At 45.5% G+C, this 21,473-nt stretch overlaps 1 protein-coding gene across 8 annotated transcripts in view; it reads right to left on the bottom strand.

Moving 5' to 3' along the window:
• Positions 1 to 3,982: 3,982 nt before the first annotated feature.
• Agbl2 (AGBL carboxypeptidase 2) overlaps positions 3,983 to 21,473 on the bottom strand; it is a 64,318-nt gene continuing 46,827 nt past the window's right edge. For 6 of the 8 annotated variants that reach the window (XM_052724164.1, XM_052724175.1, XM_052724167.1 and 3 more), the window contains 3 exons: positions 16,347 to 16,433; positions 13,958 to 14,044; positions 11,252 to 12,140 (listed from right to left, as the gene is read on the bottom strand). In XM_052724164.1, coding sequence (XP_052580124.1) covers positions 11,964 to 12,140; positions 13,958 to 14,044; positions 16,347 to 16,433 — 351 coding nt within the window. In that variant the 3' untranslated portion in view covers positions 11,252 to 11,963. Of the gene's footprint in view, positions 4,092 to 8,120; positions 8,235 to 11,251; positions 12,141 to 13,957; positions 14,045 to 16,346; positions 16,434 to 21,473 lie in introns of those variants that run through there. The other 2 variants (XM_052724169.1, XM_052724166.1) reach the window with 2 other exon arrangements.

Raw genomic sequence — 21,473 nt, 5'->3', positions numbered from 1 at the left:
ATTAATAGAGATGCGCTTGCTTCTGTGGGAATACTCCACTAAGAAATGGGCAGAAATGCCACTGGTTGAATTTAGTACAATTAAACTGAGCCTGCATACTTTTTAAATTAGTTTTTTGTTTGTTTTGTTTTTTGAGACAGGGTTTCTCGGTGTAGTCCTGGCTGTCCTGGAACTCACTTTGTGGACCAGACTCTCCTTGAACTTGGAGATCTACCTACCTCTGCCTTCCAAATGCTGGGATTAAAGGTGTATGACCTGCCTTTAAATTAAATTTTTTTTTTAAAATCACATCTCATGCAGCCTAGGAGGTCTTGAACTCACTATGTGGCTAAGGCTGGACTTCAGCTCTTGATGCTCCTGTCTCCACATTCCAAGTACTAGACTGGATTACAGGTGTTCACCACCATACTCAGCTGTCTTCAGACTTTAAAGGACAGGGTGGGCTTGCTAGTTTAAAAGGCATCTGGGGAGGAAGGTGCCAAGTCTCTGACCTGGAAACAACTCTGCTATTCTAGACAATGAAGCCAGAATTAGTGTGAGAACAGCTTGGGAAGCCTGAAGTTAGTGTTTCTATTTCTGCTGAGAAGAGCATTTTGTGTGGCATTTTCCCACCACGTCTCATGTGTTGGAAGGTTGGTTCCAGTGTGGCAGTGTTGGTGGTATTTGGAGATGTGACTTTGGCAGGTGATTGGCAGGAGGGCGGGTGGATTTGTAGATTAATGACTTGATTAGCAAGGGAGTGACTTTGTAAGAAGAACAAGATCTCCCTCACCCCTCTTCTGTGCCGTGATGTAAAGGTTTCTATTGCTCAGGACTCAGGAGCTCCACATTACACATGGTTGCTTTATCTTGCAACTTTGTAGACTCCCTAATCATGAGAAATGCATGGTGCTTAAGTCTGTAATCCCAGAACTCCCAAGGCAGAAGTACAAGAACCAGAAGTTCAAGGTTATTGTTGCTACACAGTGAATTCAAGGCCTGCCGAAACTTCTAACACCCATGCCTTCAAAATGATCTCCTTTATCCGTCAACTACCCCATCTCCTGCACTCAGCTACAGCGCCAGAAAAATGGACTAGGATGGCTTTGACAGAGTTTTGTGGCAACATAACCACAGCTAGTGATCATGAAAGTTTCTGAGTTGTCAGCTCTCTGGTAGCTCTTCAAAACTCTTGCACACATACCCCCAGACAGGGTTTTGATATGTAGTCCAGACAGGCCTTGAATCTGTGATCCTCCTGCCTCAGCTTCTAGAAGGCTGGGACTACAGGCATGCACCATGCTCAGCTCAAATTACTGCATTTTCAATGCTGTCCTGGTTAGTTTTTGTCAGCTTGACACAAGTTAGAGTCCTATGGGAAGACGGAACTGGGGCTGAGAAGATGCTTCCCTAAGACTGGGTGACAGGCAGGCCTGTGGGGCATTTTCTTCATTAGTGATTGACGCGGGAGGCCCCGCCCACTGTGGGTGGTGCCGTTCAGGCTGAGCCAACCACAGAGAACAAGCCGGTAGCAGCATGACCTCCATTTCAGTTCCTGCATCCAGGTTCCTGCTTCTGCTCCTGCCCTGACTCCCTCCATGATGGACTATGATTGGGATTTATAAATCAAATAAACTCTTTCCTACCCGGGTTGCTTTTGGTCATGGTATTTATCACAGCAAGAGATAACAAATTTAGACAAATGCCAAATGGAGGGGGAAAAAAATCACCTGGAATTTTTGTTCTCACATGGCTTCTGTATCTCTACTGAGCTCCTATTCTCCCAGCAGAGTTACTGTCCAGCACAAGCCTGAGGATTGCTGCTTCTAGTCACTGTCTTACATGTTCGAATTTGTTATAACATTTTCAAGAGCTGTGGTCAGGCTTGTTATCCCAATACCTGGGAGGCGGAGAAGGAAGGAGGATCAGGAGTCAAATGTCACCCTCAGCTACACCGTGCGGTTGAGTATAGCCTGAGCTCCATGAGATTGTCTCAAAAAAAAAAAAGTGAAGGCAAGCGAAAGCTGTGACTGTGAAGGGGCCCCAAAATAGCTGGACCACACAGCAGCCATGACAGGCTTAGGGACCTAGAAATGGCTTCTGAGACAGGCTTACTGGCAGGCAACACCCAGATCCAGGAAAGCCTCAAGCTGATACCACCCAGGGATCCACCCAGGCATGAGGAAATACCTAACATTCCAACCATTAGATAAGGTGGCCAGATGTCCTTGAGTCTAGCACACACCTATTTTTGTTTTACAGATACCCCTAGACAATTGTCAGCCAATCAGGGTCCTGAACCATGGAAATCCCCTCACTCCAACCTCTGCTATGATAAAAACCCCACCCTGCCTGGGCTCAGAGCTCTCTGCTCTCACCACTGTGTTGGACAGACAGAGGGACCGAGCCTTGGAGCTTGAAATAAAGTCTTTTTGCTTTTACATACAGGATTTGGTCTCCATGGTGGTCTTTTGGGGGTCCCCACAATCTGGGCATAACATTTGGGGGCTCATCCCGGATCCCCCAAGCCCACTGGGACCACTGCCCCATAGACCCTCCTGATTAGCTGACTGGTATGTGTGTCTGTGTCTGTGCTTACTCTTGTGTTTTCTGTGTTCATGTGTTTACTTGTGTTTGCTTTTGTTTGGATATCCTTTTGTAGGTAGGCTTTTGGGATATCCATTTGTAAGCGGGCCTTTTGACTGTTTGGATAGCCTTTTGTAAGTAAGCCAAGACTTGTAAGTGCCTACTATCGGTACCACAGGCCGGGAAACTGACGTTCCCTTTGGTTGAAATTTGGATTTGGTTTAGAAGCCGGCAGCAGCATCTCAGTTCTGTTTATGTTGTTTGTAGTCCTGTGTCATATGTGTACTTGTGTGCTGTAATTCTGTTCATTCTCTTTCTGACTTAGGACCTGACTTACAAGACTGACATATGGGACAGACTAAGAGTACTCCCACTCCTCTAACCTTGATTCAGGACTTTAGAAATAGGGCAAAGAGGGAAGGAAGGACTGGAAACTATTAAAAAGGGTAAACTGACCATCTTTTGCGAGACTGAATGGCCAACATTTAGAACCCGGTGACCAATAGAACCTTTGACTCATTCATCATTTTTAGCAACCCAGACACCCAGACTGGATTCTTTACATAGTCACTTGGGAGGACCTGGTAGCATATCCTCCTCCATGGTTAAAACCCTTTGCCTCCACAAGATTGATGAACAAGACCATCCTCGCCTTATGGGAAGACAAAGGGTGAGAGGACCCTAAACCCTCTGCCCCTGTGTTGCAAGGGGGTACAGAGGAGGAACTCCTTTTTTCACCTCCCCTTACCGACCGCCTCCCCCAACTGATCAGGTGGACAGGGGAGCCCAGGGGCATGCAGGAAATTTGGGAATCCCACCTTTCACCAGAGGGCAAGCCCAACAAGAATTGCTCCAGGCAGCTGACTCTGTCGCTCTCCCTCTGAGAGCAGTCGGCCCATTGGACAATGAGGGCAATGAACAGATGCAGTATTGGCCTTTTGTCACGAGGGATCTTTATAATTGGAAAAACCAAAACAACAATTTCTGAGACATTCTGAGGGCCCTTATTAACCTTTTAGATTCCGTTATATTTACCCACCATCCCACGTGGGAAGACTGCCAGCAGCTTTTGCAGATTTTGCAGAAGAAAAAGAGAGAATTCTAATAGAAGCCCGAAAATTGGTTCCGGGACCTGATGGAAACCCAAGTGTCAGCCCGGCCTTAATAGACCAAGGCTTCCCTCTGACCCATCCTAATTGGAATTTCGACTTGGCAGAAGGTAAGGAGAGGCTCCGGGTCTACCGACAGGTTCTAATGGGGGGTCTCTGTGCGGCCACCATCGGCCCACCAATTTGGCCAAAATCAGTAGTATATTGGCCTTCTTAGGACGGAGTATGGAGGCCTTTAGGGCATACTCTCCTATGGATCCTGAGGCCCAGGTGAATAGATTGGCAGTGGTCATGGCCTTTGTTAATCAGGCCGCGCCTGACATTAGACACAAGTTACAAAAGATAGATGGGCTTGCAGAAGAGAGCATCCAGGAGCTGTTAGCTGTAGCTCAGAAAGTGTACAACAACCGAGAAACCCTGGAAGAAAAACAGATGAGGGTCATGGCATCACAGAATGCAAAGCAGACCCAAAATATGGCAAGAATCCTCCTAGCAGCCACTGCAGGAGATCCAGATGAGAAGGAGTGCCAACTGAGACACCTAGCCAGAGGCCAAGGTAAGGACCCCTGCCCAAGGGAGTTCCCAGGGCTGAGGAAAGACCAATGTGCTTACTGCAGGGAAATGGGACATTGGGCTAAAGAATGCCCTAAAAACTCCAGGTGCACGGATTATGACCCAGTGCAAGATTCCCACTGTGTGCTGGTTGCAGAATTGGGCGATTTCAGTGACTGGGGAGATAGGGTTTGGACCCCCTCCCCAAGCCCAGGGTAACACTCAGAGTGGAGGGGAAACTTAGGGATTTTGTAGTAGATACTGGCACTCAACATTTGGTCTTAATCAAACCCCAAGGAAACCTTTCTCAGAAAAAGTCTTGGGTGCAGGGAGCCACAGGTATTAGCCAATATTCATGGACTATCCAAAGAACAGTGGATCTCGTAACAGGCCAGGTATCCCACTCATTCCTGGTCATACCTAACTGCCCCTATCCCTTATTAGGAAGAGGCTTACTTACTAAAGTTGGGGCTCAGATCACTTTCAATAAGAATGGAGTCTCAATTACAAATCTGGAGGGCCAGCCGATCCAAGTCCTCACCCTCCAGCTTGAAGATGAATATAGATCACACCCAGAGTTGCCACCCGCCCCTCAGGACATGACCACATGGCTAGCCCAGTATGCAGAGGCATTCACAGAGACTGGGGCATTGGGCTTGGCAAAACATTGAGCCCCAATACTAACTGAGCTTAAGCCTGATGCCACCCCCACCCAGGTGCGGCAATACCCCATGTCCTAGGAGGCAAAGGAGGGAATCACCCTCACATCAGGCGCCTCATGGAACTGGGAATTTTAATCCCTTGCCAGTCAGCCTGGAATACTCCCCTGCTCCCTGTTAAAAAGCCAAACTCAAATGATTACCAGCCCGTGCAGGATCGTAGGGAGGTCAATCGCAGGGTTATGGATGTACACCCCACTGTACCGAATCCATACACCCTTTGGAGCTCACTTCCTCCCACGCGGGCCTGGTATATGGTACTGGATCTTAAAGATGCTTTCTTCAGCCTGCCTTTAGCCCCAAAGAGCCAGCCCTTGTTTGCCTTTGAATGGCACGACCCTGAGAAGGGATACAATGGACAACTGACTTGGACTAGGCTGCCCCAAGTGTTCAAAAACTCCCCAACCATCTTTGACGAGGCCCTACATGAGGACCTCGGGGAATACTGGAGGGGGCATCCGCAGGTCACTCTGCTGCAGTATGTGGATGATCTCCTGATAGCAGCTGACACTGAAGAAGACTGTAAGGTAAGCACTGGCGATTTGCTTACTGCCTTGGGGAGCCTGGGATATCAGGCACCAGCTAAAAAGGCCCAAATTTGCCAAGCTAAAGTGACGTATCTAGGATATGTCCTCCAAGGGGGTCAGCGTTGGCTCTCGGAAGCACGCAAAGAGACTGTGCTCAAAATACCTGCCCCCACTTCCAGGAGGGAGGTTAGAGAATTCCTCAGGTCAGCTGGCTTCTGCCGTCTCTCAAATCCCCAGTTTTGCTGAACTAGCTAAACCACTGTATGAGGCAACAAAAGAAACCCGGCCCTTTCATTGGACTGAGGCTGAGGACAAGGCGTTCAAAAAGATAAAAAAGGCCCTCCTCTCGGCACCTGCACTGGGATTGGAGATATAACCAAATCCTTTCACTACATAGATGAAAGAAAAGGCATAGCAAAAGGTGTCCTTACTCAAACTCTAGGACCTTGGAATAGGCCACCCCTCACGCCATTGAAGGAGCGCTCAAACAACTGCCTGACTGACGGCTGAGCAACGCTGGAATGGCTCACTACCAAAGCCTCCTCCTTAATCCCCCTCATATCCAGTTTCTTCCAAGTGCGGCCTTAAACCCTGCATTCCTGCTCCCCGATCCGGAGCTGGATGCCCCACTACATGACTGTGAAGGAATCCTGACCCAGGTACATGGACTGAGAAAAGACCTACGAGACCAGCCCTTGCTGGATAATGACCTCACATGGTATACGGATGGGAGCAGCTTTATACGAGATGGCAAAAGGTACGCAGGGGCGGCGGTGGTGTCAGAAAAGGGCACTGTTTGGGCAATGGCCCTCCCATCTGGGACTTCCGCCCAGAGAGCTGAGCTGATAGCCTTGATTAAGGTGCAGGAGATGGCAAAGGGAAAGAGGCTAAATGTGTGGGAATGCCTTTGCCACAGCCCATGTTCATCAAAAACAAACAGGAGAGTTTAGATTTGCTGGCAGCTTTATGGATGCCAACCAAATTGGCCATTATCCATTGTCCTGGGCATCAAAAAACTGATATCCCAACAACTAGAGGGAACCAGAGGGCAGATCGGGCAGCGGAGAAAGCTGCCGAACAAACAACGGACATCCTGGCCCTGACGCTACCAGACCCAGGACCACCGGACCTCCCCAAGAATCCAACCTATACCCCTGCTGACCTGTGCTTGATACAGTGCTTACCAAGGGCACAGCAGCCCCAAGGGCCAGTGAGCTGGTGGATGACTGGCAGTGGAAGACTCATCATGCCGGAGAAGTTGGCTGAAGCCCTCCTTTGTCACATTCACTGTTCTACCCACCTCGGCACCCGGAAAACAGAAGATCTGATAAGGCAGTCCCATTTAAAAATCTTTGACCTTCAACACAAGACCAGGCAAACAGCGGAGAAATGCCTGGCCTGCCGACTCACCAATGCAGACAACCAACCCAAAAATCCTGGAACTAGACTTAGAGGCACCAAACCCGTTTCCCACTGGGAGATAGACTTCACTGAGGTGAAACCTGGCAAATATGGTTACAAGTATCTTTTAGTATTTATAGATTCATTTTCTGAAAGGGTAGAGGCCTTCCCCACGAAGCAGGAGACTGCTCAGACAGTCGCCAAAAAGCTAATTGAGGACATCTTTCCGAGGTATGGTATCCCTACCCTCTTGAGTTTAGACAACAGACCCGCGTTCATCTCTCAGGTAACACAGCTCCTGGTAAGGGCATTGGGGGTGAATTGGAAATTACATTGTGCTTATAGGCCCCAAAGTTCTGGTCAGGTCGAGTACATGAATAGGACCCTAAAAGACACCCTTACCAAATTAACCATGGAAACTGGCAGTTACTGGGTGGCTCACCTCCCCTTTGCCCTTTATAGGGTTCGTAACTTACCTTATACCTTGGGGCTAACTCCCTTTGAAATCAAATGTTTGGGAGGCCCCCTCCTATTTTGCCTAACTTAAAATCGGAGCTTTTTGCGGAGTTTGATGATGTTAACGTGGCTGCTTCCCTCAAGGCTGTGGCTCTCGCGCATAAGGACATATGGTCTCACCTGAGGGCCGTTTATGAGACGGCTCTGCCACCTGTGCCACATAAGTTTCAGCCTGGAGACTGGGTCTACGTGAAGAGACATCGAAGGGAGACCCTTGAGCCGCGCTGGAAGGGGCCGTATATTGTGATCCTGACAACTCCAACAGCCCTAAAGGTGGAAGGCATGGCCACCTGGATTCCTCACACCCACACCCGGCTGGCAGGTCCAGAGATAGAGAACCCTCCAGAACTGCCACAAGAAAGAGACTCCTCAGGCTGGAAGATTGAGCATCAGGATAACCCGCTCAAGCTCAAACTTCGCCGTCAACCTCCATCATGAAGATCCTGTTCTTGCTGGCACTGCTCATCCTTTGCCACCCCACGCTTCCTGCTGATCCACATCAACCTGAAAGACTCACTTGGACTGTCACTGACACGTCCTCTGGAGAAATCCTCAAACAAGAATCAGCTAGAGCTCCACCTGGGACCTGGTTTCCACCTCTAGAATTTAAGATACAGGATTTATTTCTGTTCAACCAAGATCAGCGCCAGCTGAGAGAAAAAAGTTTTTATGTCTGCCCGGGACACAAGACGGAAAAGTCCTGGCGTCAGCAGTGTAGGGGGAGCCGAATCTTACTTCTGTGCCTCTTGGAAATGTGTGAGTACTGGACCTATCTGGTGGACACCACCGATAAGAGACGATTTGATCTCAGTCCGATGAGGTATATATGACAGCAGTTGCGGGTCCTATGGAAATCAAAAATGTAACCCCCTCAGGATAGAATTTACTGATAGGGGAAAACAAATTCAGACAGAGGAATGGACCACTGGCAAGACCTGGGGTATCCAAGTCTGTGATGGCCCTGGACCTTACCTTGGGCCGATCCCAGGGGTCCTCTTCACCATCAGATTAGAGGTTCAGACAACCCCCTCCAGTGGCAATAGGACATAATCCAGTCCTGGTACCTCAGGAGGCTCCTGCTACCAGACCCCCAGGAGGGAACCAGACACCAGTAGTCCACTTGGGAACCACCCCTCAGGGTCAAGAATCTTCATACAGCCAACATCCTTTACGGGACTTCGTTTCTAAAACCTTCCAGGTGATAAATGCCTCTAAACCTGACTTGACTAAAGAATGCTGGCTTTGTCTAAATGCACAACCCCCTTTCTATACTGGTATTACAATAGCCAGTGATTACACCTCAGTCTCCCCAGCATCCTGGCCTTGGGGAAAACGGGAAAGATTTCGTTACAGCAGGTAAAGGGTACAGGAACTTGTGTGGCGCCCCCTGGAAAGCAAGCACCAGCAGATGCATGTAATCAGACCATCACCATATAAAACAATACTGTTTATTTGGCCTCTGCTGGATGGTGGGCTTGCACTTTGGCACTCACTCCCTGCATCCATGGACCAGTCCTTAACAAAGGACAAGGTTTTTGTGTGATAGTCCAATTGTTCCCCAACATAAAATATTATAAAGAGACCCAAATGGAATTGGCCTTATCCCCTATTCCTACCAGGGCAACACGGGCCATAGGATCAACAGCTGTCTTACTCTCTCCCGTGGTAGGGCTGGGCATAGCTGGGGCAATGGGGGTGGTGGTGGTGGGGTGGGCACCTCAGCCTTAATTCTCCAGGATAAAAACTACCAGGCCCTACAGTTAGTCATCGATTCAGATCTTAAAAACAGAACAGTCTATACTTAAATTAGAGACCTCTTTAGATTCCCTGGCTGAGGTTGCCTTACAAAATCAAAGAGGTCTGGACCTCCTCTTCATGCAACAAGGAGGCTTATGTGTTGCTCTGGGGGAAGAATATTGTTTCTATGTCAATCATTCTGGGATAATTAGAGATTCAATGGCCTTGTTAAGAAAACAGATTAATGATAGAGAGCAAAATGTATGCTCGGAATCTGGACAGTATGAAAATCTGTTCAGTTGGTCTCCTTGGTTAAGCACCCTGGTGTCTGCCTTAGCCAGCCCCTTAATGACTTTGCTCCTTCTGCTTACACTTGGCCCTTGTCTTATTAATAGACTGATTGTCTTTATTCGAGAGCAGGTCAGTGCTGTTCAGCTAATGGTTCTTAGGTCCCAATACCATCCCCTTGAACCTATGAACAGGCAGGACCCATAATTAGGTCCTGTCATTGGTACTTGTAAAGGAGGAATGTAAAGGGACCCCAAAATAGCTTGACCACACAGCAGCCATGACAGGCTTAGGGACCTAGAAATGGCTTCTGAGACAGGCTTACTGGCAGGCAGCATCCAGATCCAGGAAAGCCTCAAGCTGATACCACCCAAGGATCCACCCAGGCATGAGGAAATACCTAACATTCCAACCATTAGATAAGGTGGCCAGATGTCCTTAAGTCTAGCACACACCTATTTTTTGTTTTACAGATACCCCTAGACAATTGTCAGCCAATCAGGGTCCTGAACCATGGAAATCCCCTCACTCCAACCTCTGCTATGATAAAAATCCCACCCTGCTTGGGCTCAGAGCTCTCTGCTCTCACGTTGAGTTGGACAGACAGAGAGACCAAGCCCCGGAGCTTGAAATAAAGTCTCTTTGCTTTTACATACAGGATTTGGTCTCTGTGGTGGTCTTTTGGGGGTCCCCGAGATCTGGGCATGACAGTGATCACATCACCTCTCTCTCCAAGACCAGAAGGGGCTGGCGAGACAGCTCATCGATGGTTTAAGGACCTATTGCCAAGCCTCACGACCTGGGTTTGATGTTCAGGACCCACGTGGTCGGATGAGAAGACTAACTCTCGCAAGCTGTCCTCTGACTTCCACATGTGCGCTGTGCACACACATTGAATAACAAACAAACAAACAAAACAAGAAAGGGTATGCTGCCACCAGGTGGTAACAGTACTCCCATTGGCCATGCAGCCCTAAAAGGAAGGCTTTTTAAGGAGGACTGGAGACAGGTCCTCCACATACACACATACATGAACATGCATACACACAGACATGTATGCACATGTGAACACATGCATAAACATGTACACACATGGATGAAATATTCACACACATACGAACATATAACACATACATGAACATGTATCCACACATACATATACAAATGAAAGTGTGCTAGGAGACTTTTCATCTAGTGTGACAGGACAAAAGGAAAGTAAAAGCAGGAGTGGACCTGCGTGAACAGAAGTCATCCTCTCTACCTCCATTTCCCCTTTTCCTTTCTTTTTTTGTTTTTCGAGACAGCCCTGACTGTCCTGGATCTCACTTTGTATCCCAGGCTGGCCTTGAACTCACAGAGACCTGCCTACCTCTGCCTCAGAGTACTGGGATTAAAGGTGTGAGCCACCACCGCCTGGCTCCCTTTTTATTTTATTTATTTATTATTTGAGACTAAATCTCATTCTGTAACTCAATAACTCACAGCAACTCTCCTGTCTCAAGTGCTGGAGTTACACATGAGCCACCATACCTAGCTTGGAGTAACCCTTTTTTTTTTTAATGGACAAGGTCTTACTTTATAACCCTGGCTGGCCTAGAACTTGGGATGTAGAGCAGACTGGCCTTGAACTCACGGTTTCTGCCTCCCGAGTGCTGGGATTATAGGCATGAGCCCCGTGCCAACCTGAGTGACTGTTCTTCACTGTGACTCTGAATTCTGATGTGACTTGTAGCTGGAAGACTGTGATTGGTCCTCGTGAGGAATCACAGAAAATAAATGGCTGATGTGTAGATCTGTTCACATAAGATTATGTAGTAAAATAATCAAGGAACAAATAACCAGAGAGAAAGAATTTTAATCATTGAGTTAAAAATTTACATAACCTTGTTGAACATAATGTATGCAACATTAAATTATGAGTAATACATGTAATTGTTTTTTCTGTGAAGGAATACCTCACTTGGAGCAAACCTGATATACCACAGTTTGACAGGTCATTTTGCCATTTGGAAACTGACACAAGACTTTTTCATATGGTGCATTCCCAAAACACATTTAGAACAGTTTGATCTTTTAAAAACTGATTTGCATCTAACTTCAGAGGGAACACCTATTGGTTAAAAATGAGGTATGTATGTGCTGTCTTTTCATGAGTATATATGCTTCAGATTTCAATAAAGGCTTTTCTACACATCAAACTATAATCTCATCTGAGGAGAAAATTACTGAATTCATGAGGTATGCATCTGAGGATATGTGCACAGTGGAAGGACAGAGCGCAGGCCAGTGTGTGGTGAACGCACAACACAGTACACCGTGAACCGAGTTTCCATTCCATTTATAGATTTCTTCTTATACAGTGTGTATAACCCACAACCATTGCAGGGGAGCTGGACACACAGGTCAATGGTAAAGCACTCGCCTTTATGCCCTAGTATGCTTAGTGCCCTAGGTCTGGTTCCCAACACTGCATGTGAAACAAAACAAAAACCAATAAAAGTACCCAAAAACCTCTGAGGGAGGCACCTGTGTGTCGGAGCAAAAGTGCACTACGGGTATGTGTAAATGTGCAGGGATGGGTACACCGCCGCCACGGCGCTGCGGTCTTTCCTCGTGGCAGGGTACCTAGTCCTAGGCCAGTTTGCCTTGACATCTGGAGCTGGCCCTAGGCCGGAGTTTGTGCTTCTCTTTGGAGAGCATGATGCTGTAAAGCCTGGCTTCTTACTCTGCACAAATGAGATAAAAGAGTTGAATTCACTTTCTGTTGCAGTTTCTAAGTTAGAGTTAGGGTTGAGGTTGGCTACACGAGACAGGAGTTAGAGATATTTGCATTTCCTTCCAGAATATCAAAATGGTCAACAACGCTATGGGAAAGAGGTGAATCAAACACTTGGTCAGGTTTCTCAGCCCAGCAGAAGTCTGTGGGCGACATTTCAGTGGATCCAGGAAGTGGAGAGACTGTTTTATAAGCTGTCTACCAGCATTACACAAAGGAAGAGACACCTAGTGTGTCAAGATGGCGGTCCCGCACTTCCGGCTCTGCTGCCTGACACACTCTGGGGGTTAGACTGTACTCCCATTAGGAAGACTCCACAGAAACACTCAAGAGGATGAAGTAATTGTCAAGGGCTGCCTGGCATCCATCCCGCTCCCTGCTGTTAACAGCATGGCTTTCACGTTACAGTCTAACCAGAGGGTTTTAGTTGTACACATGGTTCTGTCACCTATAGGCCTGAAGCCTTACGTACTGAGTGAGGAACAAGAACAAGGTCATCACTCACTAGTCTGCTACAACTTTCTTTAGATTGACTTCATTATTTACAAAAAGAGAACTTCATTTTTATTTTTTTGGTTTTTCAAGACAGAGTTTCTCTGTGTAACAGTCCTGGCTGTCCTAGAACTCGCTCTGTAGACCAGGCTGGCTTTGAACTCACAGAGATCCACCTGCCTCTGCCTCCCGAGTGCTGGGATTAAAGGTGTGAACCACCACAACCCGGCTAAAAGATAATATTTTTATTTTATCTGTAATAAAATATTTTTATATAATAAATAAAAATAAAATGAATGTTTTAGTGTTTTGTGCATCAGAAGATGTCAGATCCACTGGAATGGACGGTTGTGAGCCACCATGTGGATGCTGGGTAGAGAATTCAGGTCCTCTGGAAGAGGAACAAATGCTTATAACTGCTAAGCCATCTCTCAACACCATAATTGTTATTTGGGGGTTTTGTTTCTTATATTTTTTTTGGTTTTTTGAGACAGAGTCTCTCTACGCAGTCATGGCTGTCCTGTACTCACTAGGTAGACTAGGCTGGCCTCAAACTCACAGAGAGATCCACCTATGTCTGCCTCCCAGGTGCTGGGACTAATGGCATGTGAGACTACACTCAGCTTGTTGAAATTAAATTCTTTTTTTTTCTTTTTGTTGTCTTTGTTTTTTTTGAGACAGAGTTTCTGAGTGCAGTTTTGGTGCCTGTCCTGGGTCTCACTTTGTAGACCAGGCTGGCCTCGAACTCACAGAGATCCAGCTGGCTCTGCCTCCCGAGTGCTGAGATTAAAGGCATGTGCAACCACTGCCGAGCTTGAAATTAAATTCTTGATACCCAGATTTTAGTTCTGGGTGGGCTGTTGTTAGCCCTGTCCTATCTTGGGAGCCATGCTCCAGAGTGGCCAGGTGGTTGGAGCCTGAGGGTACAAACTTCCTTAGATGTTCATCTGGGTAGAACAGGTCTGAGTGGACAACAGCACCACTCATCCAAATCACACAATATATATGAAAATTAATTAAGTGGGTGCACACCTATAATTTTAGCACTTGGGAGGCAGAGGCAGTGAGATGGTCACAAGTCTATGAGACCAGCCAGGCCTGTATAACAAGTTCTAGGCTAGCAGAGGCTATAGGTTTAGAACCTGTCTCATACAAAACAAGACAAAACACACACACACACACACACACACACACACACACACACAAACACAGACACACAAGAAAATTAACTAAAATTAACCACTGGCATGTGTATGTACAAATGAGTTGCAGTACCTGAATTGTTTCCTTATTCTTAGGTAGAACCAGGCTGATCAGTGGTGGTTCCAGGGAGGTGCCTTTGTCTCTTCCACTTAACTGTGTCTAAAATAAATGAATACATCCTCGCTAAGTTTTCCTTGTGAACACTGTGGGAATAGTGAGTACACATTAGTCTTGGGATTTTTGTTCATGCATGTTAGCCCATGAGGATAACACAACACAAAAGGAAGGCAAAGCACACGTGAGTAGCAACTCCGAAGAGAACTGATGTTTATTCCATGTCCACTACATGCCAGGTGCTTTTGAGTCTCCCATCCAGAGCTAAAGCCACCATAAGCTGCAGGTTTCTGCACCTCAGTGTGCAGATCAGAAACTGAGTTCCTGGCCGACTGAGTAACTCACACAGTTTAGAGTTCTCAGAAATGCTTGGGAACAAAAGTGCTTTGGATTTCAGGGTTTTTTTTTCTGCTTTCTGATTTTGGAATATGTGCACATACATAACGAGATATCTTAGAGATGGTATCCCAGTGTAAACATGAAATTTATTCATGTTTCATATGTGCACTTACACATACAGCCTGAAGGTATGTGCATGTGTCTGTGTGTGTGTGAGTGGGCAAGTGTATTCATGACACATGTGAAGGTCATAGACAACCTTGGGAGTTGTCTGTTGTCTTCTACTGTGAACTCTGGAAATCAAATTTAGGTTGCAAGTTTGAGGTGCAAACACCTTTATCCACTGAGGCTTCTCATTGACCTTTATGTAGCATTTGTTAATGTGTTTATATGAAACCAGTTTCATAGTATAGAATTTTCCAATTATGGAGTCATGTCTCTCACAAAGTTTCAGGTTTAGGGGCTGGAGTGGAGCTGGAATTTGAACAGACCTCAAAGCTTGTGCTTCTGACAGTCACATTAGACATTAAGTAGTCCTCGATGTTGATCTGATGGTTGTATTCTGGAGGGGGGCGGTTCCTGGGGTAGTCCAGTTGGAGCTCACTGTACTTACTGTATTATTGTTAATCACAGGGTAGCATTCTCCACAAGGAAGGCTCATTTTCTGTCAGTTCTACTAAGAACCAGCCACTATTGTATCAAAACCCGTGTGTGTGTGTGTGTGTGTGTGTGTGTGTGTGTGAGAGAGAGAGAGAGAGAGAGAGAGAGAGAGAGAGAGAGAGAGAGAGAGAGAGAGAGAGAGAGACTAGGAATTGAACTTAAGACTTTGAGCATGCCAGATAAGCATCCTACAACTGAGGATTTATAATAATCCTAGCCTTTTTCTCAATGTTTTTTAAAAAGCTGTTTGTTTTGTTTTTCTAGACAGGGTTTCTCTGTGTAGTCTGGGCTGTCCTAGAACTCACACTATGGAAAAAGCTGGCCTCAAACTCAAGAAATCTGCCTGCTTCTGCCTCCCGAGTGCTGGGATTAAAGGTGTGCACCACCACTGCCCAACTTAAAAAACAGCTTTATTTTGGAATATATATATATAATATGTTTATTGGCTCAGTTGTAATATATATCTGTATAAATGTATGCCATGTATGTACCGGTGCCTGAGGAGACCAGAAGAGGGCATTAGGTCCTCTGGAGCTATAGATGGTTGTGAGCTGCCTGATGTGGGTGCTGGGAACTGAGTCCTCATCCTCTGCAAGAGCAGCAAGCACTCAGAACTGCTGAGCCATCTTTCCAGGACCCTTTTCTCCCTAGTTTGAGAAGGGTTTTTCTAAGTTACTCAGACTTGCCTTGAACTTGTGATCCTTCTGTCTTGGTCTCTTCAGGAGCTGGTATTACAGGCCTAAGTCACTACACCAGGTTCAAAAAACATTTTTTTTTTCAAGACAGGGTTTCTCAGTGTAGTTTTGGTGCCTGTGCTGGATCTCGCTCTATAGACCAGGCTAGCCTCGAACTCACAGTAATCTGCTTGGTTCTGCCTCCCGAGCGCTGAGATTAAAGGCATGCACCACCACAGCCCAACTTGAAATTAAATTCTTGATACCCAGATTTTAGTTCTGGGTGGGCCATTGCTAGCCCTGTCCTATCTTGGGAGCCATGCTCCAGAGTGGCCAGGTGGTTGGAGCCTGAGGGTACAAACTTCCTTAGATGTTCATCTGGGTAGAACAGGTCTGAGTGGACAACAGCACCACTCATCCAAATCACACAATATATATGAAAATTAATTAAGTGGGTGCACACCTATAATTTTAGCACTTGGGAGGCAGAGGCAGTGAGATGGTCACAAGTCTATGAGACCAGCCAGGCCTGTATAACAAGTTCTAGGCTAGCAGAGGCTATAGGTTTAGAACCTGTCTCATACAAAGCAAGACAACACACACAGAGACAGACACACAAGAAAATTAACTAAAATTAACCACTGGCATGTGTATGTACAAATGAGTTGCAGTACCTGAATTGTTTCCTTATTCTTAGGTAGAACCAGGCTGGTCAGTGGTGGTTCCAGGGAGGTGCCTTTGTCTCTTCCACTTAACTGTGTCTAAAATAAATGAATACATCCTCGCTAAGTTTTCCTTGTGAACACTGTGGGAATAGTGAGTACACATTAGTCTTGGGATTTTTGTTCATGCATGTTAGTCCATGAGGATAACGCAACACAAAAGGAAGGCAAAGCACACGTGAGTAATAACTCCAAAGAGAACTAATGTTTATTCCGTGTCCACTACATGCCAGGTGCTTTTGAGTCTCCCATCCAGAGCTAAAGCCACCATAGGCTGCAGGTTTCTGCACCTCAGTGTGCAGATCAGAAACTGAGTTCCTGGCCGACTGAGTAACTCACACAGTTTAGAGTTCTCAGAAATGCTTGGGAGCACAAGTGCTTTGGATTTCAGGGTTTTTTGTGCTTTCTGATTTTGGAATATGTGCACATACATAACGAGATATCTTAGAGATGGAATCCCAGTGTAAACATGAAATTTATTCATGTTTCATGTGTGCGCTTACACATACAGCCTGAAGGTATTTTTGTATATGTATTATGTGTGGTGTATGTGTATGTTAGCATGTGGCTGGCTGGCCAACAAGACCCTGGGATCTTCCTTGTGCGAGCCTGTTTTCGGGTTCCTCATAGCTTTACCCAGCATGTCCACATAGAGGATGATTAGGACCACAGGCCTCAGTGCAGGTGTCTGGGGTGGTCTGCACTTGGCTGTGCTGGGGGAGGAGGTCTTTTGCTCCACCCCTTGGCGTCTCTATAAAAACCCTGGGGCAGAGACAGTCGGGGCCCGTTGGAAAAGGTTCCAGGCCCTCTCGAGGCTTTCCTGTATTTTCTATCTGTTTATCTCCGCAATATAAATCTTTCTATCTAATATTTCCTGCTGCTCACACTAAGGAAAGTCTGGGGAACTGTGGGGTTGGTGGGTAAACACCCCACAGAATGGCGCCATGAACAGGGACTAAAGAAAAAAGAAAAAAGGGGGGACTAAAGACAAAAAAGGGGGGACTAAGACAAACGAACAGGGACTAAAGAAAAAAAGGGGGGACTAAAGACAAAGTAATAGGGACTAGAGATAAAGAAAAATAATAGTTTTATTAGAGTTTTTGGTGAAAGTGTGGGTCAGCCCTGCCAGGGGAAAGGCATGCCAGTGTTATGGAAAAAAAAATATATATATATACATATATATATATATATTTTTTTTTTTTTGGTTTTTCGAGACAGGGTTTCTCTGTGTAGCTTTGAGACTTTCCTGGAACTCACTTGGTAGACCAGGCTGAAATATATATATTTTTGAGGGCCAGGGGTTTTATCCTCGACAGAAAAGGAAAACGGACTGAAAAGATGTCCGATGCTGCAGCGCAAAATTCTCTTCTGTCAAAATTTTCTATCTTCTATCCCTTTCTCAATTTCTATCTGTGAAAAATAAGTATAAGGTATAGTGCAGTAATATAGTTTAGGAAAAACTTAGAAGTGTAAGATCATGTAGAAAAAATAAGTAAGGCAACTAGACAGAAAAACTCTTCAATTTTATAACTTTGGGGGCTATGAACGCAAACTGGGGGAAAAAAATCTTTCTTTGGGCTTTACGGGTAGTAAAAAAGCTCTGCTCTGAGCTTATGGGGAAGAAAAAGTTTCCTATGGAAGCTTTTGACCTGGGGACAGCTGAAATGCTAAGTCCAAGTGGCAGGAGAAAGTGATTTCTCACTGAGGCAAAAATGGGGGTGTAAAAAGCCAAAAAGTTTAAAGTTCAGAAGTTTTGGGAAAAGTTGGTCTTTCTCTCTTGGGGGAAAAAGTCTTTCTTTTAAACTAAAAAGCTTTTCTTGGAAAATTTGGAGGAAAAAATCTCTCTAAAAAGCTTTAATCTTTCTCAAAAGCTCTCTTAAAAAACGTAAAAACTAAAGCCTTTTAGCACTTTCTCAGAAGGACAAAAATTAGAATCACCTGAAGATATTAGTATGGGGACCACCTGAGATTAGCTCTAAGGGAAAACAACAAACCTCTTAAGACAGCAAAACCTCTCCAAGTTCTTTCAAGCTTTAAAAATCCTCCCTGCAATGCAGGAGGCAGGGACAAGTTCCTAAAAACCTCTTCTAAGCTCTGTCTCTTCAAGCTAGTAAAAGACAGTGGGTCAGAGTACCCTGAGGGAAACGCTTGGGAGAGTGTGGGTTAAGAGCTACAGAGAGCCCAAAAGGGCCGGAAACTTTACCTGAGAAAAGCAAAAAAGGCAAGCTTTTCAGTTACAGCCCAGCTGAGACATCAAGGGTTTTGTTTGAGCGGTTCAGAATGAAAAGGTGCTCCTAATCGTCCTAATGCAAAGATCCCCTGAAGCAATGCAAACTGTTAGCATGGTATCCTCTCTTCTGAGAAAAAACCCAGAGGTGACTGGCCAGCATCTCTGAGTTGGGGTGCATTTCGGGGATACTAGGGTTCCTGCAGTTGTAAACTTCCTGGAGCACAGAGCTGAGGCAGGAAGGTGCAGGACCCAGGGGAAGATTGCTAATGAGCAAAGCTAAAGCCGGTGGGAACGGCACAGTTGTCCACTTTCCTACAAGTCCCGGGTTGATAGGTCCACAGCTGCAAAAAGAAATCTGAGAAAAGCTTTCCTATCAGAGAAAGGACCTTTCTGGGACAACAGTAAAGCTGAACTGTGTCTGAAGCAGTCATGCTGCTGAGTCAGAACGCTGTCTGGGGAAAGAGCCCAGCCAGGGCAAAACAGAACTATCCAGGAGTAAAGCTTTCTTTTCTGTCAGAGAAAGCACCTCTTTGATAAAAGCTTTGTTTCAACTAACTCCTGTGAGATGAGGAGGAGTGTAGCCCTGAGGGGTGATTGCCTCTGGTATAAGCTCTGTCCTTGAGCACCCAGACAAGCAAACCCAACCCACTGGGGGACTGGGCAGGATGAAGGCCTGATGAAGCAAACACCTGTCCTAATGGGAGTTTAGAGATGGCAAAAACCTCCCTAGTTAGATTTTCAGTCTGTATGCAAACCACACAGACCCCGAAAACAGAAACGGACAAAAAGCCCCTACCTTCAGGAGCAGGGAAAGCCGCCACTGTAGTGTCGGAAACTGTTTCTGGGGTAGAGGGGATAAACTGAGACCAAACTGGATACTGTCAGGGAGAAAGACTCTGAAGACACAGAAGGGACATAATCCTCCCTAGAAAACATATGACCTGAAAAAGCTGCTAGAATTTGAGGCAGATTCGGGGGGGAGAAAAAAAGCCCCTACCTCCAAAAGCAGCTAGCAGAGGAACAGAGCCGCAGACAGATACCTGAAGCTCTGCATCTGGGGGGAAGGAACAAGCAAAATGAGATAGATCAGTGGGAGAAAATCTCTCTGAAAGAGCTCTGGAAAAGCTGTTGTAAATGATCTCTTTTTTTACTGACTGGCTAAGACAAACACGAGCCCCGAGGAAAGTTGCTATCAGAAATGCCAGCCTCAATGCCAGCTAACGAGGCAGGTGCAGTTCTGATTTGGGGCCAGTGTCAAATGAAGGAGAAACACCTGTTAAAGCCAGCTGAGGAGAGAATAGAAATCTCCCAACGTGCCAAAGCTGAAAATGTAAAATGCTTGTTCAAATCTCCCGTTGCCAAAGCAAAAAACTATGTTCAAACCTATCGGGCAAGAATTTGTAAGCAAGTCTGGTAAAAAAAAGAACTTAGAAGTTGACTCTCAGACCCAAAAAGAACTATGGGAAATGAAGTCCAAAAGCTAACTTGCAATAAGGGATTGATATAAGGGAAATGCATTCTGGGAAAGGTAGTTTTTCCACTAAATATGGCGACATTGCCCTGAAACAATTTTGTCAGCTCGAAAATACGTTCATGGTAAACTTAAAATACAGCTTTTAAAAGAATAAGGAGGAAAATCGTCTAAGAGTTTGTGTCAGTTCCAATGAAAATTGAAAGGATATGGAACTAGGTTCTTCACGGTTTGGTAAAATGCCTTATTTACCCTAATAGCTGTGCAAAGTTTTTTATAGTAGTTGGATGACAAAAAGCTACCTATAAGAGCAAATAAGCCACTTTAAAATCCTTAAAACAAGGGGAAGCAGTTTATACACTGAACGTTGTCTTAGATATGAAGAAACTTGTGTTGAAATTAAAAAAGTTCTTTGCCTTTTAAACAAAGTGCCTGCAATGAGTAATTCCTTTGCAAATCTAATAAGGAGTCAAGGAAACAGGCATTCAAAAAGAAATGACTGCTTTATAGATGGGAACAAACTTCAGAAATTCTAGCTGTCTTACAAAAGAGTTGCTTTACCTGAAAGTTCCTTATAAGAAATCAATGCTAAATATCACAGCTGCTAATATCAGGAGTTAAAGCTAATGAAATGAAAATACTAAATCCTGAAAGTGCTTTTTCTCAGAGTAAGCTAATGAAGGATACGTTTCATGAAAGAACATCTATGTTCTTGACTCCTTTGAATAGTAACAGTTTTGGTGAAAATATTGGAACTTAACAATCAAGTCAAAATGTTTCAACAAATTCAAGACACTATTCCACAAAAGAAAGCTGCCATGCTTTGTGGGCCATGTTAGAGCTCACTCTAATCTTCCAGGTCCTTTAGCTGAGTAATGCAATGGCTGAGCATTATCCCAAGTGGAAATGGCTCAACAGTCACATGCTCTTCATCAAAATAGCAAAAGTTTAAGAAAGCAATTCAGTCTTACTAAAGAAGCAGCTCGTCAAATAGTTAAATGATGTGGGGTATGTCCAAAATATTTTCCTACCCCTCACTTAGGGGTAAACCCTCGAGGTCTTCTTCCCAATCATCTATGGTAAATGGATGTTACACATATTGTAGAATTTGGCAAATTAAGATATGTACACGTGACCATTGACACTTATTCAGGATTTTTTTTTTTTTTTTTTGGTTTTTTCGAGACAGGGTTTCTCTGTGTAGCTTTGCACCTTTCCTGGATCTCGCTCTGTAGACCAGGCTGGCCTGGAACTCACAGAGATCTGCCTGCCTCTGCCTCCCGAGTGCTGGGACTAAAGGCGTGCGCCACCACCGCCCGGCTTATTCAGGATTTTTAATGGCCAGTGCACAACCTGGGGAAGCTACAAGACATGTAAT

This window comes from Peromyscus californicus, unplaced genomic scaffold (assembly GCF_007827085.1).
Source record: "Peromyscus californicus insignis strain IS unplaced genomic scaffold, ASM782708v3 Scaffold_7__1_contigs__length_154581171, whole genome shotgun sequence".
Taxonomy (NCBI): Eukaryota; Metazoa; Chordata; class Mammalia; order Rodentia; family Cricetidae; genus Peromyscus; species Peromyscus californicus.
Note: the sequence above shows the minus strand (reverse complement) of the source record. Positions and strands in the feature narration are given on the sequence as shown.